Here is a 27,984-nt window from a genome sequence, read left to right on the forward strand (position 1 = left end):
TTCATTTTTTTGCTCTATTTCAGTGCCAACTTAGAAGGAAACTTACCAGAAATCTCCATAGTCTCGCCAACAACAGTGTGTCCCAGATCAAATCCTCTATTAGGCGGTGTGGTTGTTTCCTCCTCTTTTATTGGTGGTTTTCCTTCAATAACTGATGGTGTGGTTGATGCAATTGTACCAAGCTGATTTTGCACCTGGGCTGGTGGTACTGTCTTGAATTGAGTGCTGGTTGGTATTTCAGTGTAAGGAGAGACACCTATGTCACCTTTCCCAAACGTGACGTCAACACCTTCCTTCTTTGAAGCTTCTGTAGCATTTACCTTAAATACTTTCTTGATTTCATCTGGAGATAGAGCCTGTTCTATACTGATGATCTTTGGTGCCTTTGTAGTCATCAGTTCATCAGATACATCATCAAAGCTGGGGGATGAAATCCCAGAACTTACAGAGCCACTTTCAGCCTTATCATTAGGGACAGAAGGTGACTTAGATGTTGGCGATAAGAGCTCAGAGGTGACACTCTGAACCTCATCATCACCCAGCTTAACAACACTTGCTGTAGTCATGCTGTTTTCTTGGAAGGTAGAGACTGATTTTCCACTGATCGTGGTTGATGCCGTAACCATGATAGCTTCTGCTATTACCTTTGGGTCAGGTGTTTGAGCAACAGATGGTGGTGTAGAAATTAACACTGTATCGTTTTCTAGTGTTTGGTTGTACAGGGGATCTGCTGCCACCACATAAGGATTTAGTGCTTCATAATCTGGTTGTGGATCAGTTAACGCATCATAAAATGGGTCTGAAGATTGTTGAGTCGTTGCACCACTTGAGACCTGATCAACAGCTGGTTCAACTGTCCCATCTGCTATCGAAACACGGCCGTCTTCAGAAACAAAAGCAGGTGCAACTGTTGATACTGCAGTCTGGCCTGTGACATGATTAGCAAATACAGGGCGAGTTGTGGTCAGTGATATATCATGAGAAAGACCAGGGTTGGGGCGGTGTGTAAGTGTAATTTCTGACTTGGCTTGTTCAAATAATTCCATGGGAGTTGTCAGTGGTTGTAGAGGAGAAAGAGTTGAGTCCAACTGAATGACAACATCCGGCTGTGATGGTGTTGAGGGGACATTTGAAGTGGGTATTGTGGTGATCATTACTGTTGTCTCTGAGATAGCTGTGCTTGTTATAGCTGCATTTTGTGACTCCTTTGGTTCTGACTCAAAGGAAGTTGATGTATTCAATGACTCAATAGATCTGGTCACAGCAGGGGGCTGTGTTGCATGGGCTGCAGTGCTGAAGACCTCATGGGATGTCTGACCTGAGGTTTGTTCAAATGATTCTGACTCATCTGTTTGGGAGCTTGCTGGCTGAGTGGATAAAGTGCTAGTAATCATAGTCTTCTTAACGGTCGACAAACTAGGAGTGACAGAGTCAGACCCAAAGGTGCTCAATCCCATTTCACTTGAACCTGCAGTAGAAATAATAATACTTGTTCCTGTTGATATAAACCTCTCTTCACTCTTCACTGGCGTCTTGGCATAACGTGAACTGTCTTCATCAGTTGAGGTGTTTCTCTCAGTCGATACTACAGCTGGCTTCTCAGTGGTAGAAGCAAGAATAGTAAGGGCAGGTTCTGTTATCATTTTGGGTGACTGGTCAGTAATTTCTGAAGTGAAAACCAACCCTTCAGTCTCAGTGGTAGAAACTGAGGACACACCTGAGGATGGAGTCCTTTTTGTTTCAAATGAAAATGAATAAGTTGCTTCACCTGAGATCTCTAGTGATGTGTCTACAGCGCTTGACACTGCAGGAGATCTTGTGTCAGTAGCTATAGTTTCTTCTTCTTCTTCACTTGGAGGTTTTGGAGTTGTAGATTCTACTCCAACAGGCTCTGCTCCTGTCCCCATATGAGATGAAGTTATAATAGCATGAGGAGATGTTTTCTGGATGTCACTGTCTGAACTACTTGAAATTTCCCCTTTCAATGTTGTGACTGTTACTGCAGTCTGGGCAGTTACAACCATAGCAGTGCTTAACTTCTCACTAGACAACACTGGGCTCACTGTGGCTGGCACATTTTTCTCAGAAGAGATGCCAGTGTGGGGAGTAGGCATGATCTCAGACCTGGCTTGCTCAGTACTAAACAGTGAAGAGGGTGTAGATGTTTTTTCAGTCATCCAACTTTCCAAAGATGATGCTGAAGGTTTCTCTGAGCTTTCTCGTGCAAAGTCATCAGAGTCACCTGAAGAGTCATCATCAGATGTTTTACTGGTGGATTTCATTGTTCCAGGTTCAGTGGAGACTGGTGTGACAGTGACTGAAGGTTTAGTGGTTTGTGTGAAAACGGATGAACTTAAGGTTTTATCAGTTATGCCGTGACTTGTAGCTGTTAGAATTACGGGTGATGCTGTCATGTATTTTTCTTTTTTAACTGTGGTGACCACATAATCTTCACTAGTCACTAAAGTGACAGAGGTAGAGTCTGCTGTTTCCATTAACATTTGAGAAGAAAAAGATGAGGAAGTGGAAATCTCAGTAGTGTCTCCTTGGAATTGATCAGAAATTGGTTTGGTAGTCTCAAATGAGAAAACTTTGTGTGTTGTTGTAACATCATAGATTTCTCCAGAGCTTGACTGAGTGGACACGGAAGTATCTTGTGTGGCCTGCGGCAACCTTGTGACATTTACTTCACTTGATGTTTCTTCTGAAGAAACGTCTTTCACAGGTGACGATTCTGAAGTGAACAAGTATTCAGAAGATGTTGAGGCTGATGATGTATCACTGGCTGAGGTTGGTGTAGGACTCAAAAATGTGTCACCAACAGTCCCTGAACCCTCTGGTTCTTCTGTAACTTCCAGCTTTTGAGTTATTGTAATTGCTGTGACACCCCCAGCTTCCTCTGTCAGAATAGTTGGATAAAATGAAGAAGAGGGAACCACAGACATCGTATCTGCATCAGTGATTGTATCATATTTGGTAATAAGCTCTGTACTGTAGCTGTCTTCTCTCATACTATCTGTAACTCCAGAGAACAGTTTATCTTCCTGTTGTGTATCCTCGATGAATATGATAGATGTGCTGGTTGATGGTTTGGATGCATGCAGAGCTATGGTGGGTGTCTGTTCAGTTAGTCGAGTCTTGGCTTGGCTCCTGTCGGGAGTAATAATCTCAACTTGTTGATCTGTAACGCTGTGATATATAACAGTGGGAACTGGGGCAGATGTTGATGTAAATTCATCTTGTTTATGCTCACTGCTCAAGCTTTCTGTGCTGAAATCAACAACAGTGTGATTATATATTAGGGCATCAGCTGTATGGGAGGGCAGGGCTGTAGAGGGGGATTCTGTTGTGTGTTCAGCCACAGCAACCTCATCTTTCTCAGTGCTTGAAAGGGGATGATCTGTTGCTGGAGTAATTTTACTTTCCTGTGAGAAAACCCTGTTATCAGAGGTTGGTGTTACTGTAGCAAAACCCTTGGCTTCACCTGCTGTTTCTGAAAATGTGGCAGTCTCCATCACTGAAGGCTTTAGGGTGAACTTCGCAGTGGTTTGGTTGCCAGAACTCTCTACCTCTGTCAAAGTAAAATCTGGTTTTGGTGTTGATTTTTTACTTGTGATTGCATATTCTGTTGTTGTGTATGACTTCTCTGTGGTGTAGAGAGAAGCTGCAGGTGCAGTAGATTTTGGAACATCAGCTGTTCCACTTTCATTAAGTCTTTTTGCTGTGCTTGTTGGTTTCTCTGTGCTGAAAATGGAATGGCCTGTACTCTCTGTGCTAGTAACAGATGTACTTTCATGAGTTGCTCCTATTATTCTTGGTTTGGTTGTGGGTAGAACTGATAATCCTGTGTCTTTTACTGTAATAAGCACGTCAGTGGTATGGCCACCTGGGTCACTATCATCTGGAAACACTGAACTTATAACCGCTGAGGAAATTGTACTATCCAAAACTCCAGAACTCTCCCTTTCAGGTACTCTTGTGGAGGATGACCCACTTGAGTCATCACCTGACCACTCATCTTGATCGGTGACTCCACTGCCCTGATCAGAAGTGTAAATCTCAGGGCTCGTCATGCTTGGAGATTGAGTTGGTGATATAAATTCTTTGGTTACCTGTGTACTAGACTGAGGTGAAAATGCAACACTGACCATGTCAGATGTGCTCTGAGTCTCGTCTGTTTCTGTCTCATCTGTTTGCACTTTAAATTCCTTGTATGGTTTTGTAGCAGTTTCAATTAATATCCCTTCACCAGATCCATCTTGACTTGATTCCAAATCAAAGTCTTGAGGGAAGCTGCCAGAGTTGTCCATGTCATTGTAGGCAGAGGTCATCATTGGGGTAATACTGGGTATTGCCATTGGCCGAAACGTTTTGAGTGTATAGGGACTAGATGTAGCAGTTGTAAATTCTCTATCACTTGAATGCTCTTCCCCAGTGAATACAGGTGTGTTTGATGGACTAAATGCTGTTACTGCTAGGGTTGCTGATTCCACAGAGGACTGTTCAGGTGCTGTTTCATCTGTGTATGTTGATGTGTAATCTCCTGAGAAGTCTGGGTCGGGAAAATGACCTGCTTCTGACTCAAACTGAGTAGTGGCAGAAAACAGAGGAGCATCTGTAGACTCCCCGGTCATGAACTCATGAGGTGAAATCATTGTACTGTGAGTCAAAGTTTTCAGGTTTTCAACTGTTGCTGTAAAGGATGTGTGTGTTCTTTGAGAGTCACTGAAAGTAGTTGATGGTGCTGATGTTGATGTCGTAGTCATGAAGTCAAAAGCAACAGTGTTCCTTGTTGTTACCATCTCTGTTGTTTCAGTTGAAGTTGTATCTGAGGAAGAAGATAAGGTAAACATGTCTACAGTTTGGTCAGTTAATGTAAAGGGTACAGGAGATAACACTGTGTTGTCAGTAAAGGGGGAAAGCAAGGTTTTCTCTGTGTGACCAATTAATGGAATCTCAAGTTCTGCGACTGGACTTGCTGTTGGTGCCATTGTGCTGAGCGATGAAAAAGATGGAGGAACTGCATTGACAAAGGCTGGTATATGAGTTATCTCATCATGTGAGCTCCACTCTTCAGTAAGGGAGTTAGTTTCATCTCTTGCAATTGTGGTATAGTATTTGTCTGTTCCAGATGACATTGCAACTGTATGGTCAGTGCTGTGAAGGGACGAAGATAAAGTTAAAGATATTTTTGGAGTGTGAATACTATCAAAATTCTTAACAACAGTAATTGGTGAGGTGGGTGAACCATCCATGACATCGATGAAAGTAGGAGTGCTTTCTCGAGGACTGTCAAGATCTGGTTTAGTTATTAAAGTATCACTTGAAAGCACTGTTGTTGTTATGATGCTTGAGACTTCAGGGAAAACAGTAGTGCTGTCTCCAGAAAAATCTGCATCTGTGGCACTCAGGAAGGATGTAGTTTCTGACTTCATTGTTGACGGACTAACAGAAGCAAACGACTCCATTACGGTAGGTTGACTGCTTTCACTTTCAACCTCAACATCTGGAACACTGGTAAGGGATGGTACTTTAGTCTCATCTGTATCAACATGTTGTGTTACTGCAAGTGATAGCGGTATTGACTCCACAGTGCTGGATACAGATGGAGATACGTCACTGAAAACAGAGGTTGCATTCAATATGTCTGTGGTGTCATCACTTGAACGTTCTACATCCATTGGAGTTGTGTCCGAATAGGTCATTGTCTTATCAGTCAAAGGAGAAACAGAAGTCTTTTCTGTCTCATCTGAGAGAGCACTGGAGTAAACGTCAGCTGGAGTTGCTGTTGACTTGTCCGTGGTGAACATTGAGGAAGCTGTGGGAAGTGAAGTGAGATTTCTGATCATTTCAGGCGTCTGATCTCCTGAGCCCTCTTCTGTTGATGTCAAAAAAGAACTTTCCTCTGGTGTTAATGAATATTCATCGAACTTGCTTGTGGTGACAGATTTTTCCGTACCAGATGACACTGATATTGGCTTCTGAGTACTGAAGACAGATGAGGATGAAGTAAAAGCACCTTTTGAAGTATCACTTGAAAGCACTGTTGTTGTTATGATGCTTGAGACTTCAGGGAAAACAGTAGTGCTGTCTCCAGAAAAATCTGCATCTGTGGCACTCAGTAAGGATGTAGTTTCTGACTTCATTGTTGACGGACTGACAGAAGCAAACGACTCCATTACGGTAGGTTGACTGCTTTCACTTTCAACCTCAACATCTGGAACACTGGTAAGGGATGGTACTTTAGTCTTATCTGTATCAACATGTTGTGTTACTGCAAGTGATAGCGGTATTGACTCCACAGTGCTGGATACAGATGGAGATACGTCACTGAAAACAGAGGTTGCATTCAATATGTCTGTGGTGTCATCACTTGAACGTTCTACATCCATTGGAGTTGTGTCCGAATAGGTCATTGTCTTATCAGTCAAAGGAGAAACAGAAGTCTTTTCTGTCTGATCTGAGAGAGCACTGGAGTAAACGTCAGCTGGAGTTGCTGTTGACTTGTCCGTGGTGAACATTGAGGAAGCTGTGGGAAGTGAAGTGAGATTTCTGATCATTTCAGGCGTCTGATCTCCTGAGCCCTCTTCTGTTGATGTCAAAATAGAACTTTCCTCTGGTGTTAATGAATATTCATCGAACTTGCTTGTGGTGACAGATTTTTCCGTACCAGATGACACTGATATTGGCTTCTGAGTACTGAAGACAGATGAGGATGAAGTAAAAGCACCTTTTGAAGTATCACTTGAAAGCACTGTTGTTGTTATGATGCTTGAGACTTCAGGGAAAACAGTAGTGCTGTCTCCAGAAAAATCTGCATCTGTGGCACTCAGTAAGGATGTAGTTTCTGACTTCATTGTTGACGGACTGACAGAAGCAAACGACTCCATTACGGTAGGTTGACTGCTTTCACTTTCAACCTCAACATCTGGAACACTGGTAAGGGATGGTACTTTAGTCTTATCTGTATCAACATGTTGTGTTACTGCAAGTGATAGCGGTATTGACTCCACAGTGCTGGATACAGATGGAGATACGTCACTGAAAACAGAGGTTGCATTCAATATGTCTGTGGTGTCATCACTTGAACGTTCTACATCCATTGGAGTTGTGTCCGAATAGGTCATTGTCTTATCAGTCAAAGGAGAAACAGAAGTCTTTTCTGTCTCATCTGAGAGAGCACTGGAGTAAACGTCAGCTGGAGTTGCTGTTGACTTGTCCGTGGTGAACATTGAGGAAGCTGTGGGAAGTGAAGTGAGATTTCTGATCATTTCAGGCGTCTGATCTCCTGAGCCCTCTTCTGTTGATGTCAAAAAAGAACTTTCCTCTGGTGTTAATGAATATTCATCGAACTTGCTTGTGGTGACAGATTTTTCCATACCAGATGACACTGATATTGGCTTCTGAGTACTGAAGACAGATGAGGATGAAGTAAAAGCACCTTTTGAAGTATCACTTGAAAGCACTGTTGTTGTTATGATGCTTGAGACTTCAGGGAAAACAGTAGTGCTGTCTCCAGAAAAATCTGCATCTGTGGCACTCAGGAAGGATGTAGTTTCTGACTTCATTGTTGACGGACTGACAGAAGCAAACGACTCCATTACGGTAGGTTGACTGCTTTCACTTTCAACCTCAACGTCTGGAACACTGGTAAGGGATGGTACTTTAGTCTCATCTGTATCAACATGTTGTGTTACTGCAAGTGATAGCGGTATTGACTCCACAGTGCTGGATACAGATGGAGATACGTCACTGAAAACAGAGGTTGCATTCAATATGTCTGTGGTGTCATCACTTGAACGTTCTACATCCATTGGAGTTGTGTCCGAATAGGTCATTGTCTTATCAGTCAAAGGAGAAACAGAAGTCTTTTCTGTCTGATCTGAGAGAGCACTGGAGTAAACGTCAGCTGGAGTTGCTGTTGACTTGTCCGTGGTGAACATTGAGGAAGCTGTGGGAAGTGAAGTGAGATTTCTGATCATTTCAGGCGTCTGATCTCCTGAGCCCTCTTCTGTTGATGTCAAAAAAGAACTTTCCTCTGGTGTTAATGAATATTCATCGAACTTGCTTGTGGTGACAGATTTTTCCATACCAGATGACACTGATATTGGCTTCTGAGTACTGAAGACAGATGAGGATGAAGTAAAAGCACCTTTTGAAGTATAACTTGAAAGCACTGTTGTTGTTATGATTCTTGAGACTTCAGGGAAAACAGTAGTGCTGTCTCCAGAAAAATCTGCATCTGTGGCACTCAGGAAGGATGTAGTTTCTGACTTCATTGTTGACGGACTGACAGAAGCAAACGACTCCATTACGGTAGGTTGACTGCTTTCACTTTCAACTTCAACGTCTGGAACACTGGTAAGGGATGGTACTTTAGTCTCATCTGTATCAACATGTTGTGTTACTGCAAGTGATAGCGGTATTGACTCCACAGTGCTGGATACAGATGGAGATACGTCACTGAAAACAGAGGTTGCATTCAATATGTCTGTGGTGTCATCACTTGAACGTTCTACATCCATTGGAGTTGTGTCCGAATAGGTCATTGTCTTATCAGTCCAAGGAGAAACAGAAGTCTTTTCTGTCTGATCTGAGAGAGCACTGGAGTAAACGTCAGCTGGAGTTGCTGTTGACTTGTCCGTGGTGAACATTGAGGAAGCTGTGGGAAGTGAAGTGAGATTTCTGATCATTTCAGGCGTCTGATCTCCTGAGCCCTCTTCTGTTGATGTCAAAAAAGAACTTTCCTCTGGTGTTAATGAATATTCATCGAACTTGCTTGTGGTGACAGATTTTTCCGTACCAGATGACACTGATATTGGCTTCTGAGTACTGAAGACAGATGAGGATGAAGTAAAAGCACCTTTTGAAGTATCACTTGAAAGCACTGTTGTTGTTATGATGCTTGAGACTTCAGGGAAAACAGTAGTGCTGTCTCCAGAAAAATCTGCATCTGTGGCACTCAGTAAGGATGTAGTTTCTGACTTCATTGTTGACGGACTGACAGAAGCAAACGACTCCATTACGGTAGGTTGACTGCTTTCACTTTCAACCTCAACATCTGGAACACTGGTAAGGGATGGTACTTTAGTCTTATCTGTATCAACATGTTGTGTTACTGCAAGTGATAGCGGTATTGACTCCACAGTGCTGGATACAGATGGAGATACGTCACTGAAAACAGAGGTTGCATTCAATATGTCTGTGGTGTCATCACTTGAACGTTCTACATCCATTGGAGTTGTGTCCGAATAGGTCATTGTCTTATCAGTCAAAGGAGAAACAGAAGTCTTTTCTGTCTGATCTGAGAGAGCACTGGAGTAAACGTCAGCTGGAGTTGCTGTTGACTTGTCCGTGGTGAACATTGAGGAAGCTGTGGGAAGTGAAGTGAGATTTCTGATCATTTCAGGCGTCTGATCTCCTGAGCCCTCTTCTGTTGATGTCAAAAAAGAACTTTCCTCTGGTGTTAATGAATATTCATCGAACTTGCTTGTGGTGACAGATTTTTCCATACCAGATGACACTGATATTGGCTTCTGAGTACTGAAGACAGATGAGGATGAAGTAAAAGCACCTTTTGAAGTATCACTTGAAAGCACTGTTGTTGTTATGATGCTTGAGACTTCAGGGAAAACAGTAGTGCTGTCTCCAGAAAAATCTGCATCTGTGGCACTCAGGAAGGATGTAGTTTCTGACTTCATTGTTGACGGACTGACAGAAGCAAACGACTCCATTACGGTAGGCTGACTGCTTTCACTTTCAACCTCAACGTCTGGAACACTGGTAAGGGATGGTACTTTAGTCTCATCTGTATCAACATGTTGTGTTACTGCAAGTGATAGCGGTATTGACTCCACAGTGCTGGATACAGATGGAGATACGTCACTGAAAACAGAGGTTGCATTCAATATGTCTGTGGTGTCATCACTTGAACGTTCTACATCCATTGGAGTTGTGTCCGAATAGGTCATTGTCTTATCAGTCAAAGGAGAAACAGAAGTCTTTTCTGTCTGATCTGAGAGAGCACTGGAGTAAACGTCAGCTGGAGTTGCTGTTGACTTGTCCGTGGTGAACATTGAGGAAGCTGTGGGAAGTGAAGTGAGATTTCTGATCATTTCAGGCGTCTGATCTCCTGAGCCCTCTTCTGTTGATGTCAAAAAAGAACTTTCCTCTGGTGTTAATGAATATTCACCGAACTTGCTCTTGGTGACAGATTTTTCCGTACCAAATGACACTGATATTGGCTTCTGAGTACTGAAGACAGATGAGGATGAAGTAAAAGCACCTTTTGAAGTATAACTTGAAAGCACTGTTGTTGTTATGATGCTTGAGACTTCAGGGAAAACAGTAGTGCTGTCTCCAGAAAAATCTGCATCTGTGGCACTCAGGAAGGATGTAGTTTCTGACTTCATTGTTGACGGACTGACAGAAGCAAACGACTCCATTACGGTAGGTTGACTGCTTTCACTTTCAACTTCACCGTCTGGAACACTGGTAAGGGATGGTACTTTAGTCTCATCTGTATCAACATGTTGTGTTACTGCAAGTGATAGCGGTATTGACTCCACAGTGCTGGATACAGATGGAGATACGTCACTGAAAACAGAGGTTGCATTCAATATGTCTGTGGTGTCATCACTTGAACGTTCTACATCCATTGGAGTTGTGTCCGAATAGGTCATTGTCTTATCAGTCCAAGGAGAAACAGAAGTCTTTTCTGTCTGATCTGAGAGAGCACTGGAGTAAACGTCAGCTGGAGTTGCTGTTGACTTGTCCGTGGTGAACATTGAGGAAGCTGTGGGAAGTGAAGTGAGATTTCTGATCATTCCAGGCGTCTGATCTCCTGAGCCCTCTTCTGTTGATGTCAAAAAAGAACTTTCCTCTGGTGTTAATGAATATTCACCGAACTTGCTTGTGCTGACAGATTTTTCCGTACCAAATGACACTGATATTGGCTTTTGAGTACTGAAGACAGATGAGGATGAAGTAAAAGCACCTTTTGAAGTATCACTTGAAAGCACTGTTGTTGTTATGATGCTTGAGACTTCAGGGAAAACAGTAGTGCTGTCTCCAGAATAATCTGCATCTGTGGAACTCAGGAAGGATGTAGTTTCTGACTTCATTGTTGACGGACTGACAGAAGCAAACGACTCCATTACGGTAGGTTGACCGCTTTCACTTTCAACTTCAACGTCTGGAACACTGGTAAGGGATGGTACTTTAGTCTCATCTGTATCAACATGTTGTGTTACTGCAAGTGATAGCGGTATTGACTCCACAGTGCTGGATACAGATGGAGATACGTCACTGAAAACAGAGGTTGCATTCAATATATCTGTGGTGTCATCACTTGAACGTTCTACATCCATTGGAGTTGTGTCCGAATAGGTCATTGTCTTATCAGTCAAAGGAGAAACAGAAGTCTTTTCTGTCTGATCTGAGAGAGCACTGGCGTAAACGTCAGCTGGAGTTGCTGTTGACTTGTCCGTGGTGAACATTGAGGAAGCTGTGGGAAGTGAAGTGAGATTTCTGATCATTTCAGGCGTCTGATCTCCTGAGCCCTCTTCTGTTGATGTAAAAAAAGAACTTTCCTCTGGTGTTGATGAATATTCATCGAACTTGCTTGTGGTGACAGATTTTTCCGTACCAAATGACACTGATATTGGCTTCTGAGTACTGAAGACAGATGAGGATGAAGTAAAAGCACCTTTTGAAGTATCACTTGAAAGCACTGTTGTTGTTATGATGCTTGAGACTTCAGGGAAAACAGTAGTGCTGTCTCCAGAAAAATCTGCATCTGTGGCACTCAGGAAGGATGTAGTTTCTGACTTCATTGTTGACGGACTGACAGAAGCAAACGACTCCATTACGGTAGGTTGACTGCTTTCACTTTCAACCTCAACATCTGGAACACTGGTAAGGGATGGTACTTTAGTCTCATCTGTATCAACATGTTGTGTTATTGCAAGTGATAGCGGTATTGACTCCACAGTGCTGGATACAGATGGAGATACGTCACTGAAAACAGAGGTTGCATTCAATATGTCTGTGGTGTCATCACTTGAACGTTCTACATCCATTGGAGTTGTGTCCGAATAGGTCATTGTATTATCAGTCAAAGGAGAAACAGAAGTCTTTTCTGTCTGATCTGAGAGACCACTGGAGTAAACGTCAGCTGGAGTTGCTGTTGACTTGTCCGTGGTGAACAATGAGGAAGCTGTGGGAAGTGAAGTGAGATTTCTGATCATTTCAGGCGTCTGATCTCCTGAGCCCTCTTCTGTTGATGTCAAAAAAGAACTTTCCTCTGGTGTTAATGAATATTCATCGAACTTGCTTGTGCTGACAGATTTTTCCGTACCAGATGACACTGATATTGGCTTCTGAGTACTGAAGACAGATGAGGATGAAGTAAAAGCACCTTTTGAAGTATCACTTGAAAGCACTGTTGTTGTTATGATGCTTGAGACTTCAGGGAAAACAGTAGTGCTGTCTCCAGAAAACTCTGCATCTGTGGCACTCAGGAAGGATGTAGTTTCTGACTTCATTGTTGACGGACTGACAGAAGCAAACGACTCCATTACGGTAGGTTGACTGCTTTCACTTTCAACCTCAACATCTGGAACACTGGTAAGGGATGGTACTCTAGTCTCATCTGTATCAACATGTTGTGTTACTGCAAGTGATAGCGGTATTGACTCCACAGTGCTGGATACAGATGGAGATACGTCACTGAAAACAGAGGTTGCATTCAATATATCTGTGGTGTCATCACTTGAACGTTCTACATCCATTGGAGTTGTGTCCAAATAGGTCATTGTCTTATCAGTCAAAGGAGAAACAGAAGTCTTTTCTGTCTGATCTGAGAGAGCACTGGAGTAAACGTCACCTGGAGTTGCTGTTGACTTGTCCGTGGTGAACATTGAGGAAGCTGTGGGAAGTGCAGTGAGATTTCTGATCATTTCAGGCGTCTGATCTCCTGAGCCCTCTTCTGTTGATGTCAAAAAAGAACTTTCCTCTGGTGTTAATGAATATTCATCGAACTTGCTTGTGCTGACAGATTTTTCCGTACCAGATGACACTGATATTGGCTTCTGAGTACTGAAGACAGATGAGGATGAAGTAAAAGCACCTTTTGAAGTATCACTTGAAAGCACTGTTGTTGTTATGATGCTTGAGACTTCAGGGAAAACAGTAGTGCTGTCTCCAGAAAAATCTGCATCTGTGGCACTCAGGAAGGATGTAGTTTCTGACTTCATTGTTGACGGACTGACAGAAGAAAACGAGTCCATTACGGTAGGTTGACTGCTTTCATTTTCAACCTCACCATCTGGAACACTGGTAAGGGATGGTACTTTAGTCTCATCTGTATCAACATGTTGTGTTACTGCAAGTGATAGCGGTATTGACTCCACAGTGCTGGATACAGATGGAGATACGTCACTGAAAACAGAGGTTGCATTCAATATATCTGTGGTGTCATCACTTGAAAGTTCTACATCCATTGGAGTTGTGTCCGAATAGGTCATTGTCTTATCAGTCAAAGGAGAAACAGAAGTCTTTTCTGTCTGATCTGAGAGAGCACTGGAGTAAACGTCAGCTGGAGTTGCTGTTGACTTGTCCGTGGTGAACATTGAGGAAGCTGTGGGAAGTGAAGTGAGATTTCTGATCATTTCAGGCGTCTGATCTTCTGAGCCCTCTTCTGTTGATGTCAAAAAAGAACTTTCCTCTGGTGTTAATGAATATTCATCGAACTTGCTTGTGCTGACAGATTTTTCCGTACCAGATGACACTGATATTGGCTTCTGAGTACTGAAGACAGATGAGGATGAAGTAAAAGCACCTTTTGAAGTATCACTTGAAAGCACTGTTGTTGTTATGATGCTTGAGACTTCAGGGAAAACAGTAGTGCTGTCTCCAGAAAAATCTGCATCTGTGGCACTCGGGAAGGATGTAGTTTCTGACTTCATTGTTGACGGACTGACAGAAGCAAACGACTCCATTACGGTAGGTTGACTGCTTTCACTTTCAACCTCAACGTCTGGAACACTGGTAAGGGATGGTACTTTAGTCTTATCTGTATCAACATGTTGTGTTACTGCAAGTGATAGCGGTATTGACTCCACAGTGCTGGATACAGATGGAGATACGTCACTGAAAACAGAGGTTGCATTCAATATATCTGTGGTGTCATCACTTGAACGTTCTACATCCATTGGAGTTGTGTCCGAATAGGTCATTGTCTTATCAGTCAAAGGAGAAACAGAAGTCTTTTCTGTCTGATCTGAGAGAGCACTGGAGTAAACGTCAGCTGGAGTTGCTGTTGACTTGTCCGTGGTGAACATTGAGGAAGCTGTGGGAAGTGAAGTGAGATTTCTGATCATTTCAGGCGTCTGATCTCCTGAGCCCTCTTCTGTTGATGTCAAAAAAGAACTTTCCTCTGGTGTTAATGAATAGTCACCGAACTTGCTCTTGGTGACAGATTTTTCCGTACCAAATGACACTGATATTGGCTTCTGAGTACTGAAGACAGATGAGGATGAAGTAAAAGCACCTTTTGAAGTATCACTTGAAAGCACTGTTGTTGTTATGATGCTTGAGACTTCAGGGAAAACAGTAGTGCTGTCTCCAGAAAAATCTGCATCTGTGGCACTCGGGAAGGATGTAGTTTCTGACTTCATTGTTGACGGACTGACAGAAGCAAACGACTCCATTACGGTAGGTTGACTGCTTTCACTTTCAACCTCAACGTCTGGAACACTGGTAAGGGATGGTACTTTAGTCTCATCTGTATCAACATGTTGTGTTACTGCAAGTGATAGCGGTATTGACTCCACAGTGCTGGATACAGATGGAGATACGTCACTGAAAACAGAGGTTGCATTCAATATATCTGTGGTGTCATCACTTGAATGTTTTACATCCATTGGAGTTGTGTCCGAATAGGTCATTGTCTTATCAGTCAAAGAAGAAACAGAAGTCTTTTCTGTCTGATCTGAGAGAGCACTGGAGTGAACGTCAGCTGGAGTTGCTGTTGACTTGTCCGTGGTGAACATTGAGGAAGCTGTGGGAAGTGAAGTGAGATTTCTGATCATTTCAGGCGTCTGATCTCCTGAGCCCTCTTCTGTTGATGTCAAAATAGAACTTTCCTCTGGTGTTAATGAATATTCATCGAACTTGCTTGTGCTGACAGATTTTTCCGTACCAGATGACACTGATATTGGCTTCTGAGTACTGAAGACAGATGAGGATGAAGTAAAAGCACCTTTTGAAGTATCACTTGAAAGCACTGTTGTTGTTATGATGCTTGAGACTTCAGGGAAAACAGTAGTGCTGTCTCCAGAAAAATCTGCATCTGTGGCACTCGGGAAGGATGTAGTTTCTGACTTCATTGTTGACGGACTGACAGAAGCAAACGAGTCCATTACGGTAGGTTGACTGCTTTCACTTTCAACCTCAACGTCTGGAACACTGGTAAGGGATGGTACTTTAGTCTCATCTGTATCAACATGTTGTGTTACTGCAAGTGATAGCGGTATTGACTCCACAGTGCTGGATACAGATGGAGATACGTCACTGAAAACAGAGGTTGCATTCAATATATCTGTGGTGTCATCACTTGAACGTTCTACATCCATTGGAGTTGTGTCCGAATAGGTCATTGTCTTATCAGTCAAAGGAGAAACAGAAGTCTTTTCTGTCTGATCTGAGAGAGCACTGGAGTAAACGTCAGCTGGAGTTGCTGTTGACTTGTCCGTGGTGAACATTGAGGAAGCTGTGGGAAGTGAAGTGAGATTTCTGATCATTTCAGGCGTCTGATCTCCTGAGCCCTCTTCTGTTGATGTCAAAAAAGAACTTTCCTCTGGTGTTAATGAATTTTCACCGAACTTGCTCTTGGTGACAGATTTTTCCGTACCAAATGACACTGATATTGGCTTCTGAGTACTGAAGACAGATGAGGATGAAGTAAAAGCACCTTTTGAAGTATCACTTGAAAGCACTGTTGTTGTTATGATGCTTGAGACTTCAGGGAAAACAGTAGTGCTGTCTCCAGAAAAATCTGCATCTGTGGCACTCGGGAAGGATGTAGTTTCTGACTTCATTGTTGACGGACTGACAGAAGCAAACGACTCCATTACGGTAGGTTGACTGCTTTCACTTTCAACCTCAACGTCTGGAACACTGGTAAGGGATGGTACTTTAGTCTCATCTGTATCAACATGTTGTGTTACTGCAAGTGATAGCGGTATTGACTCCACAGTGCTGGATACAGATGGAGATACGTCACTGAAAACAGAGGTTGCATTCAATATATCTGTGGTGTCATCACTTGAACGTTTTACATCCATTGGAGTTGTGTCCGAATAGGTCATTGTCTTATCAGTCAAAGAAGAAACAGAAGTCTTTTCTGTCTGATCTGAGAGAGCACTGGAGTGAACGTCAGCTGGAGTTGCTGTTGACTTGTCCGTGGTGAACATTGAGGAAGCTGTGGGAAGTGAAGTGAGATTTCTGATCATTTCAGGCGTCTGATCTCCTGAGCCCTCTTCTGTTGATGTCAAAATAGAACTTTCCTCTGGTGTTAATGAATATTCATCGAACTTGCTTGTGCTGACAGATTTTTCCGTACCAGATGACACTGATATTGGCTTCTGAGTACTGAAGACAGATGAGGATGAAGTAAAAGCACCTTTTGAAGTATCACTTGAAAGCACTGTTGTTGTTATGATGCTTGAGACTTCAGGGAAAACAGTAGTGCTGTCTCCAGAAAAATCTGCATCTGTGGCACTCGGGAAGGATGTAGTTTCTGACTTCATTGTTGACGGACTGACAGAAGCAAACGAGTCCATTACGGTAGGTTGACTGCTTTCACTTTCAACCTCAACGTCTGGAACACTGGTAAGGGATGGTACTTTAGTCTCATCTGTATCAACATGTTGTGTTACTGCAAGTGATAGCGGTATTGACTCCACAATGCTGGATACAGATGGAGATACGTCACTGAAAACAGAGGTTGAATTCAATATGTCTGTGGTGTCATCACTTGAACGTTCTACATCCATTGGAGTTGTGTCCGAATAGGTCATTGTCTTATCAGTCAAAGGAGAAACAGAAGTCTTTTCTGTCTGATCTGAGAGAGCACTGGAGTAAACGTCAGCTGGAGTTGCTGTTGACTTGTCCGTGGTGAACATTGAGGAAGCTGTGGGAAGTGAAGTGAGATTTCTGATCATTTCAGGCGTCTGATCTCCTGAGCCCTCTTCTGTTGATGTCAAAAAAGAACTTTCCTCTGGTGTTAATGAATTTTCACCGAACTTGCTCTTGGTGACAGATTTTTCCGTACCAAATGACACTGATATTGGCTTCTGAGTACTGAAGACAGATGAGGATGAAGTAAAAGCACCTTTTGAAGTATCACTTGAAAGCACTGTTGTTGTTATGATGCTTGAGACTTCAGGGAAAACAGTAGTGCTGTCTCCAGAAAAATCTGCATCTGTGGCACTCGGGAAGGATGTAGTTTCTGACTTCATTGTTGACGGACTGACAGAAGCAAACGACTCCATTACGGTAGGTTGACTGCTTTCACTTTCAACCTCAACGTCTGGAACACTGGTAAGGGATGGTACTTTAGTCTCATCTGTATCAACATGTTGTGTTACTGCAAGTGATAGCGGTATTGACTCCACAGTGCTGGATACAGATGGAGATACGTCACTGAAAACAGAGGTTGCATTCAATATATCTGTGGTGTCATCACTTGAACGTTTTACATCCATTGGAGTTGTGTCCGAATAGGTCATTGTCTTATCAGTCAAAGAAGAAACAGAAGTCTTTTCTGTCTGATCTGAGAGAGCACTGGAGTGAACGTCAGCTGGAGTTGCTGTTGACTTGTCCGTGGTGAACATTGAGGAAGCTGTGGGAAGTGAAGTGAGATTTCTGATCATTTCAGGCGTCTGATCTCCTGAGCCCTCTTCTGTTGATGTCAAAATAGAACTTTCCTCTGGTGTTAATGAATATTCATCGAACTTGCTTGTGCTGACAGATTTTTCCGTACCAGATGACACTGATATTGGCTTCTGAGTACTGAAGACAGATGAGGATGAAGTAAAAGCACCTTTTGAAGTATCACTTGAAAGCACTGTTGTTGTTATGATGCTTGAGACTTCAGGGAAAACAGTAGTGCTGTCTCCAGAAAAATCTGCATCTGTGGCACTCGGGAAGGATGTAGTTTCTGACTTCATTGTTGACGGACTGACAGAAGCAAACGAGTCCATTACGGTAGGTTGACTGCTTTCACTTTCAACCTCAACGTCTGGAACACTGGTAAGGGATGGTACTTTAGTCTCATCTGTATCAACATGTTGTGTTACTGCAAGTGATAGCGGTATTGACTCCACAGTGCTGGATACAGATGGAGATACGTCACTGAAAACAGAGGTTGCATTCAATATGTCTGTGGTGTCATCACTTGAACGTTCTACATCCATTGGAGTTGTGTCCGAATAGGTCATTGTCTTATCAGTCAAAGGAGAAACAGAAGTCTTTTCTGTCTGATCTGAGAGAGCACTGGAGTAAACGTCAGCTGGAGTTGCTGTTGACTTGTCCGTGGTGAACATTGAGGAAGCTGTGGGAAGTGAAGTGAGATTTCTGATCATTTCAGGCGTCTGATCTCCTGAGCCCTCTTCTGTTGATGTCAAAAAAGAACTTTCCTCTGGTGTTAATGAATTTTCACCGAACTTGCTCTTGGTGACAGATTTTTCCGTACCAAATGACACTGATATTGGCTTCTGAGTACTGAAGACAGATGAGGATGAAGTAAAAGCACCTTTTGAAGTATCACTTGAAAGCACTGTTGTTGTTATGATGCTTGAGACTTCAGGGAAAACAGTAGTGCTGTCTCCAGAAAAATCTGCATCTGTGGCACTCGGGAAGGATGTAGTTTCTGACTTCATTGTTGACGGACTGACAGAAGCAAACGACTCCATTACGGTAGGTTGACTGCTTTCACTTTCAACCTCAACGTCTGGAACACTGGTAAGGGATGGTACTTTAGTCTCATCTGTATCAACATGTTGTGTTACTGCAAGTGATAGCGGTATTGACTCCACAGTGCTGGATACAGATGGAGATACGTCACTGAAAACAGAGGTTGCATTCAATATATCTGTGGTGTCATCACTTGAACGTTTTACATCCATTGGAGTTGTGTCCGAATAGGTCATTGTCTTATCAGTCAAAGAAGAAACAGAAGTCTTTTCTGTCTGATCTGAGAGAGCACTGGAGTGAACGTCAGCTGGAGTTGCTGTTGACTTGTCCGTGGTGAACATTGAGGAAGCTGTGGGAAGTGAAGTGAGATTTCTGATCATTTCAGGCGTCTGATCTCCTGAGCCCTCTTCTGTTGATGTCAAAATAGAACTTTCCTCTGGTGTTAATGAATATTCATCGAACTTGCTTGTGCTGACAGATTTTTCCGTACCAGATGACACTGATATTGGCTTCTGAGTACTGAAGACAGATGAGGATGAAGTAAAAGCACCTTTTGAAGTATCACTTGAAAGCACTGTTGTTGTTATGATGCTTGAGACTTCAGGGAAAACAGTAGTGCTGTCTCCAGAAAAATCTGCATCTGTGGCACTCGGGAAGGATGTAGTTTCTGACTTCATTGTTGACGGACTGACAGAAGCAAACGAGTCCATTACGGTAGGTTGACTGCTTTCACTTTCAACCTCAACGTCTGGAACACTGGTAAGGGATGGTACTTTAGTCTCATCTGTATCAACATGTTGTGTTACTGCAAGTGATAGCGGTATTGACTCCACAGTGCTGGATACAGATGGAGATACGTCACTGAAAACAGAGGTTGAATTCAATATGTCTGTGGTGTCATCACTTGAACGTTCTACATCCATTGGAGTTGTGTCCGAATAGGTCATTGTCTTATCAGTCAAAGGAGAAACAGAAGTCTTTTCTGTCTGATCTGAGAGAGCACTGGAGTAAACGTCAGCTGGAGTTGCTGTTGACTTGTCCGTGGTGAACATTGAGGAAGCTGTGGGAAGTGAAGTGAGATTTCTGATCATTTCAGGCGTCTGATCTCCTGAGCCCTCTTCTGTTGATGTCAAAAAAGAACTTTCCTCTGGTGTTAATGAATTTTCACCGAACTTGCTCTTGGTGACAGATTTTTCCGTACCAAATGACACTGATATTGGCTTCTGAGTACTGAAGACAGATGAGGATGAAGTAAAAGCACCTTTTGAAGTATCACTTGAAAGCACTGTTGTTGTTATGATGCTTGAGACTTCAGGGAAAACAGTAGTGCTGTCTCCAGAAAAATCTGCATCTGTGGCACTCGGGAAGGATGTAGTTTCTGACTTCATTGTTGACGGACTGACAGAAGCAAACGACTCCATTACGGTAGGTTGACTGCTTTCACTTTCAACCTCAACGTCTGGAACACTGGTAAGGGATGGTACTTTAGTCTCATCTGTATCAACATGTTGTGTTACTGCAAGTGATAGCGGTATTGACTCCACAGTGCTGGATACAGATGGAGATACGTCACTGAAAACAGAGGTTGCATTCAATATATCTGTGGTGTCATCACTTGAACGTTTTACATCCATTGGAGTTGTGTCCGAATAGGTCATTGTCTTATCAGTCAAAGAAGAAACAGAAGTCTTTTCTGTCTGATCTGAGAGAGCACTGGAGTGAACGTCAGCTGGAGTTGCTGTTGACTTGTCCGTGGTGAACATTGAGGAAGCTGTGGGAAGTGAAGTGAGATTTCTGATCATTTCAGGCGTCTGATCTCCTGAGCCCTCTTCTGTTGATGTCAAAAAAGAACTTTCCTCTGGTGTTAATGAATATTCATCGAACTTGCTTGTGCTGACAGATTTTTCCGTACCAGATGACACTGATATTGGCTTCTGAGTACTGAAGACAGATGAGGATGAAGTAAAAGCACCTTTTGAAGTATCACTTGAAAGCACTGTTGTTGTTATGATGCTTGAGACTTCAGGGAAAACAGTAGTGCTGTCTCCAGAAAAATCTGCATCTGTGGCACTCGGGAAGGATGTAGTTTCTGACTTCATTGTTGACGGACTGACAGAAGCAAACGACTCCATTACGGTAGGTTGACTGCTTTCACTTTCAACCTCAACGTCTGGAACACTGGTAAGGGATGGTACTTTAGTCTCATCTGTATCAACATGTTGTGTTACTGCAAGTGATAGCGGTATTGACTCCACAGTGCTGGATACAGATGGAGATACGTCACTGAAAACAGAGGTTGAATTCAATATGTCTGTGGTGTCATCACTTGAACGTTCTACATCCATTGGAGTTGTGTCCGAATAGGTCATTGTCTTATCAGTCAAAGGAGAAACAGAAGTCTTTTCTGTCTGATCTGAGAGAGCACTGGAGTAAACGTCAGCTGGAGTTGCTGTTGACTTGTCCGTGGTGAACATTGAGGAAGCTGTGGGAAGTGAAGTGAGATTTCTGATCATTTCAGGCGTCTGATCTCCTGAGCCCTCTTCTGTTGATGTCAAAATAGAACTTTCCTCTGGTGTTAATGAATATTCATCGAACTTGCTTGTGGTGACAGATTTTTCCGTACCAGATGACACTGATATTGGCTTCTGAGTACTGAAGACAGATGAGGATGAAGTAAAAGCACCTTTTGAAGTATCACTTGAAAGCACTGTTGTTGTTATGATGCTTGAGACTTCAGGGAAAACAGTAGTGCTGTCTCCAGAAAAATCTGCATCTGTGGCACTCAGGAAGGATGTAGTTTCTGACTTCATTGTTGACGAACTGACAGACGCAAACGACTCCATTACGGTAGGTTGACTGCTTTCACTTTCAACCTCAACATCTGGAACACTGGTAAGGGATGGTACTTTAGTCTCATCTGTATCAACATGTTGTGTTACTGCAAGTGATAGCGGTATTGACTCCACAGTGCTGGATACAGATGGAGATACGTCACTGAAAACAGAGGTTGCATTCAATATATCTGTGGTGTCATCACTTGAAAGTTCTACATCCATTGGAGTTGTGTCCGAATAGGTCATTGTCTTATCAGTCAAAGGAGAAACAGAAGTCTTTTCTGTCTGATCTGAGAGAGCACTGGAGTAAACGTCAGCTGGAGTTGCTGTTGACTTCTCCGTGGTGAACTTTGTGGAAGCTGTGGGAAGTGCAGTGAGATTTCTGATCATTTCAGGCGTCTGATCTCCTGAGCCCTCTTCTGTTGATGTCAAAATAGAACTTTCCTCTGGTGTTAATGAATATTCATCGAACTTGCTTGTGGTGACAGATTTTTCTGTACCAGATGACACTGATATTGGCTTTTGAGTACTGAAGACAGATGAGGATGAAGTAAAAGCACCTTTTGAAGTATCACTTGAAAGCACTGTTGTTGTTATGATGCTTGAGACTTCAGGGAAAACAGTAGTGCTGTCTCCAGAAAAATCTGCATCTGTGGCACTCAGTAAGGATGTAGTTTCTGACTTCATTGTTGACGAACTGACAGAAGCAAACGACTCCATTACGGTAGGTTGACTGCTTTCACTTTCAACCTCAACGTCTGGAACACTGGTATGGGATGGTACTTTAGTGTCATCTGTATCAACATGTTGTGTTACTGCAAGTGATAGCGGTATTGACTCCACAGTGCTGGATACAGATGGAGATACGTCACTGAAAACAGAGGTTGCATTCAATATATCTGTGGTTTCAACACTTGAACGTTCTACATCCATTGGAGTTGTGTCCGAATAGGTCATTGTCTTATCAGTCAAAGGAGAAACAGAAGTCTTTTCTGTCTGATCTGAGAGAGCACTGGAGTAAACGTCAGCTGGAGTTGCTGTTGACTTGTCCGTGGTGAACTTTGTGGAAGCTGTGGGAAGTGCAGTGAGATTTCTGATCATTTCAGGCGTCTGATCTCCTGAGCCCTCTTCTGTTGATGTCAAAATAGAACTTTCCTCTGGTGTTAATGAATATTCATCGAACTTGCTTGTGGTGACAGATTTTTCCGTACCAGATGACACTGATATTGGCTTCTGAGTACTGAAGACAGATGAGGATGAAGTAAAAGCACCTTTTGAAGTATCACTTGAAAGCACTGTTGTTGTTATGATGCTTGAGACTTCAGGGAAAACAGTAGTGCTGTCTCCAGAAAAATCTGCATCTGTGGCACTCAGGAAGGATGTAGTTTCTGACTTCATTGTTGACGAATTGACAGACGCAAACGACTCCATTACGGTAGGTTGACTGCTTTCACTTTCAACCTCAACATCTGGAACACTGGTAAGGGATGGTACTTTAGTCTCATCTGTATCAACATGTTGTGTTACTGCAAGTGATAGCGGTATTGACTCCACAGTGCTGGATACAGATGGAGATACGTCACTGAAAACAGAGGTTGCATTCAATATATCTGTGGTGTCATCACTTGAAAGTTCTACATCCATTGGAGTTGTGTCCGAATAGGTCATTGTCTTATCAGTCAAAGGAGAAACAGAAGTCTTTTCTGTCTGATCTGAGAGAGCACTGGAGTAAACGTCAGCTGGAGTTGCTGTTGACTTCTCCGTGGTGAACTTTGTGGAAGCTGTGGGAAGTGCAGTGAGATTTCTGATCATTTCAGGCGTCTGATCTCCTGAGCCCTCTTCTGTTGATGTCAAAATAGAACTTTCCTCTGGTGTTAATGAATATTCATCGAACTTGCTTGTGGTGACAGATTTTTCTGTACCAGATGACACTGATATTGGCTTTTGAGTACTGAAGACAGATGAGGATGAAGTAAAAGCACCTTTTGAAGTATCACTTGAAAGCACTGTTGTTGTTATGATGCTTGAGACTTCAGGGAAAACAGTAGTGCTGTCTCCAGAAAAATCTGCATCTGTGGCACTCGGGAAGGATGTAGTTTCTGACTTCATTGTTGACGGACTGACAGAAGCAAACGACTCCATTACGTTAGGTTGACTGCTTTCACTTTCAACCTCAACGTCTGGAACACTGGTATGGGATGGTACTTTAGTCTCATCTGTATCAACATGTTGTGTTACTGCAAGTGATAGCGGTATTGACTCCACAGTGCTGGATACAGATGGAGATACATCACTGAAAACAGAGGTTGCATTCAATATATCTGTGGTTTCAACACTTGAACGTTCTACATCCATTGGAGTTGTGTCCGAATAGGTCATTGTCTTATCAGTCAAAGGAGAAACAGAAGTCTTTTCTGTCTGATCTGAGAGAGCACTGGAGTAAACGTCAGCTGGAGTTGCTGTTGACTTGTCCGTGGTGAACTTTGTGGAAGCTGTGGGAAGTGCAGTGAGATTTCTGATCATTTCAGGCGTCTGATCTCCTGAGCCCTCTTCTGTTGATGTCAAAATAGAACTTTCCTCTGGTGTTAATGAATATTCATCGAACTTGCTTGTGGTGACAGATTTTTCCGTACCAGATGACACTGATATTGGCTTCTGAGTACTGAAGACAGATGAGGATGAAGTAAAAGCACCTTTTGAAGTATCACTTGAAAGCACTGTTGTTGTTATGATGCTTGAGACTTCAGGGAAAACAGTAGTGCTGTCTCCAGAAAAATCTGCATCTGTGGCACTCAGGAAGGATGTAGTTTCTGACTTCATTGTTGACGAACTGACAGACGCAAACGACTCCATTACGGTAGGTTGACTGCTTTCACTTTCAACCTCAACATCTGGAACACTGGTAAGGGATGGTACTTTAGTCTCATCTGTATCAACATGTTGTGTTACTGCAAGTGATAGCGGTATTGACTCCACAGTGCTGGATACAGATGGAGATACGTCACTGAAAACAGAGGTTGCATTCAATATATCTGTGGTGTCATCACTTGAAAGTTCTACATCCATTGGAGTTGTGTCCGAATAGGTCATTGTCTTATCAGTCAAAGGAGAAACAGAAGTCTTTTCTGTCTGATCTGAGAGAGCACTGGAGTAAACGTCAGCTGGAGTTGCTGTTGACTTCTCCGTGGTGAACTTTGTGGAAGCTGTGGGAAGTGCAGTGAGATTTCTGATCATTTCAGGCGTCTGATCTCCTGAGCCCTCTTCTGTTGATGTCAAAATAGAACTTTCCTCTGGTGTTAATGAATATTCATCGAACTTGCTTGTGGTGACAGATTTTTCTGTACCAGATGACACTGATATTGGCTTTTGAGTACTGAAGACAGATGAGGATGAAGTAAAAGCACCTTTTGAAGTATCACTTGAAAGCACTGTTGTTGTTATGATGCTTGAGACTTCAGGGAAAACAGTAGTGCTGTCTCCAGAAAAATCTGCATCTGTGGCACTCGGGAAGGATGTAGTTTCTGACTTCATTGTTGACGGACTGACAGAAGCAAACGACTCCATTACGTTAGGTTGACTGCTTTCACTTTCAACCTCAACGTCTGGAACACTGGTATGGGATGGTACTTTAGTGTCATCTGTATCAACATGTTGTGTTACTGCAAGTGATAGCGGTATTGACTCCACAGTGCTGGATACAGATGGAGATACATCACTGAAAACAGAGGTTGCATTCAATATATCTGTGGTGTCATCACTTGAAAGTTCTACATCCATTGGAGTTGTGTCCAAATAGGTCATTGTCTTATCAGTCAAAGGAGAAACTGAAGTCTTTTCTGTCTGATCTGAGAGAGCACTGGAGTAAACGTCAGCTGGAGTTGCTGTTGACTTGTCCGTGGTGAACATTGAGGAAGCTGTGGGAAGTGAAGTGAGATTTCTGATCATTTCAGGCGTCTGATCTCCTGAGCCCTCTTCTGTTGATGTCAAAAAAGAACTTTCCTCTGGTGTTAATGAATATTCATCGAACTTGCTTGTGGTGACAGATTTTTCCGTACCAGATGACACTGATATTGGCTTCTGAGTACTGAAGACAGATGAGGATGAAGTAAAAGCACCTTTTGAAGTGTCACTTGAAAGCACTGTTGTTGTTATGATGCTTGAGACTTCAGGGAAAATAGTAGTGCTGTCTCCAGAAAAATCTGTATGTGTGGCACTCAGGAAGGATGTAGTTTCTGACTTCATTGTTGACGGACTGACAGAAGCAAACGAGTCCATTACGGTAGGTTGACTGCTTTCACTTTCAACCTCACCATCTGGAACACTGGTAAGGGATGTCATTTTAGTTTGTGCATCTGTACTTTCTTCAGACGTGGTAAGACACAGGGGACCTATTAAAGTAATACAACTAACAGGGTGCACTGATGAAGATTTCTTTTCAGTTGTATCCTCAGCTGAATTTTTTTCTGTTGACGCACCACTTGAAACAGACACATCTGTTTCAGCAGGAGAAGTGACTGTCGAAAAATGCTTGAAAATTTGGTCATCTGAAGGTATATGCAGTTCTGTGTGTCCAGTGACTCTTTCACTGGGGAATTCTGTAACTGCTGATGTAGGCTGTGATGAAAGATTGCTTAAAAATTCACTGGATGAGGCTGTTTTGGATGCCACTGTTTTTCTGAATATTTCAGTAGCACTATATTCTGGGGAATCAGTCGTTGCAATGGATCCATAAGAGGGAGTAGTGGTTGGCTCATTTTTTTTCTTCTCTTCATGCGGAGTGGCAGGTGTGGAAGTTTGTTCTAACACACTAGTGGCAGGACTAGGTGTTTGATGAGTGCGTCCTGATTGTACTATATTTGAAGTTACTTCACTTTCCATTTGGGCTTTAGCTTCTGTATGTGTAAAGGTTAAACTTGAAGATAATGCTAAGGTAGAAATATGTGGATGTGGGCTAGTTGTAAACATATTTACAGTTTGGACTACTGAACCCTCCTCCTGCGTTATAGATACCGCATCAGTTCCAACTCTCTCTGTAGAGGAAGTTAAACGTATTGGGCTGACTCTAATCCCTCCTTGACTTGTGATTTTATCCTCTGGAGTTTCAGTCGGTGCTTCAGATTCTGAAGATTCAGTACCTCCTGCAGCTGGTGTGACCTCAGCCTTGGCTATCTGCTTAAGAGAGGGTGCAATACTAAATACTGAAGAAGTTGTTGTGCTTAAGGTAAATCCTTCTGTGGTCTGGATCTCTTTCCTCCCCTCTACATCTTGAGTGGGGCCTCTTGATGATGTTGCTGTTTCCCTATCAGCGTCATCGGTGGAAGGACTATACACAGTCTCTAACACAGACTCTGTGCTGTCTTTAACAGCTGGACTGGGAGATGTGCTCTCTGTTTCCGCTATGATTTCATCTTTATCTTTGTCTGTGTAAAATCTGGTTGAAGAAGTAGTTGGAGATTCATCCTCAGTCTTCTGTCTCTGAGTCAGATTTGAGTCACTTTTCCCATGGGCAGGAGTCCTTCCTGTCTCATGTGTCCCTTCTTGTACAGACATAGTGCTGAAAGCAGGGGTTTTCACATTAGCCTTTGATGTTTGGGTTTCTTTAACTGCTTTGGTTCTCTGTGGCTCAGTTGGTGTTACTGCAGGAAGAAGGTCATTAGTATCTGTGGAAGCCGAGCCAGCCACAGTTATTTGTGCAGTTTCCAGTGGAATCTTGTCTTCTACTGTTGTGGCAATAACAGAGGTTAAGTCTTTGTGTTTTGGGCCTTTTGTGGTCAGATCATCCCCTAATTGAGGAGGCATTGATTCAACTGTTGGCCTTCTATCAGGCTCAGAGACAACCATATATGTGGTTTCTGTAAAAGCCAGACATTCTATAGGTTCCTGTGTAGATTTAGTGAAGCTACCATCAGAGAAATCAGTCAAAATCTGGGTACCTTTGGCCTCTTTTTCTTCCACGCTTTGAGGCTCCAATGTGATCTCTTGTTTACCATTAATAAAGCTGATAGCTGGGGTGATGGTTATGGCAGCTTGTGGGAAACGTTCTGGGTCTCTGCTTTGTATGATTGTCTCACCAACACCTACAGAGGGAGTGGGATGGTCCAGCAAAACTGGTGTGGCAAGAGACTGAGCATTCTGTGACTCTGAAGCCTGGTTAGCTGTAAAGAAAATAAAG

General features: G+C 42.8%; 1 protein-coding gene across 1 annotated transcript in view; it reads right to left on the minus strand.

Annotated features, from left to right (window-relative positions):
- vcana (versican a) overlaps nt 1–27,984 on the minus strand; it is a 51,556-nt gene that overhangs the window by 7,103 nt on the left and 16,469 nt on the right. The window contains exon 8 of the mRNA XM_084945856.1: nt 47–27,967. Coding sequence (XP_084801982.1) covers nt 47–27,967 — 27,921 coding nt within the window. The remainder of the gene's footprint in view (nt 1–46; nt 27,968–27,984) is intronic.

The sequence above is a fragment of the Perissodus microlepis genome, chromosome 12, assembly GCF_051167445.1.
Source record: "Perissodus microlepis isolate ML-2025 ecotype Zambia chromosome 12, ASM5116744v1, whole genome shotgun sequence".
NCBI classification, from domain to species: domain Eukaryota; kingdom Metazoa; phylum Chordata; class Actinopteri; order Cichliformes; family Cichlidae; genus Perissodus; species Perissodus microlepis.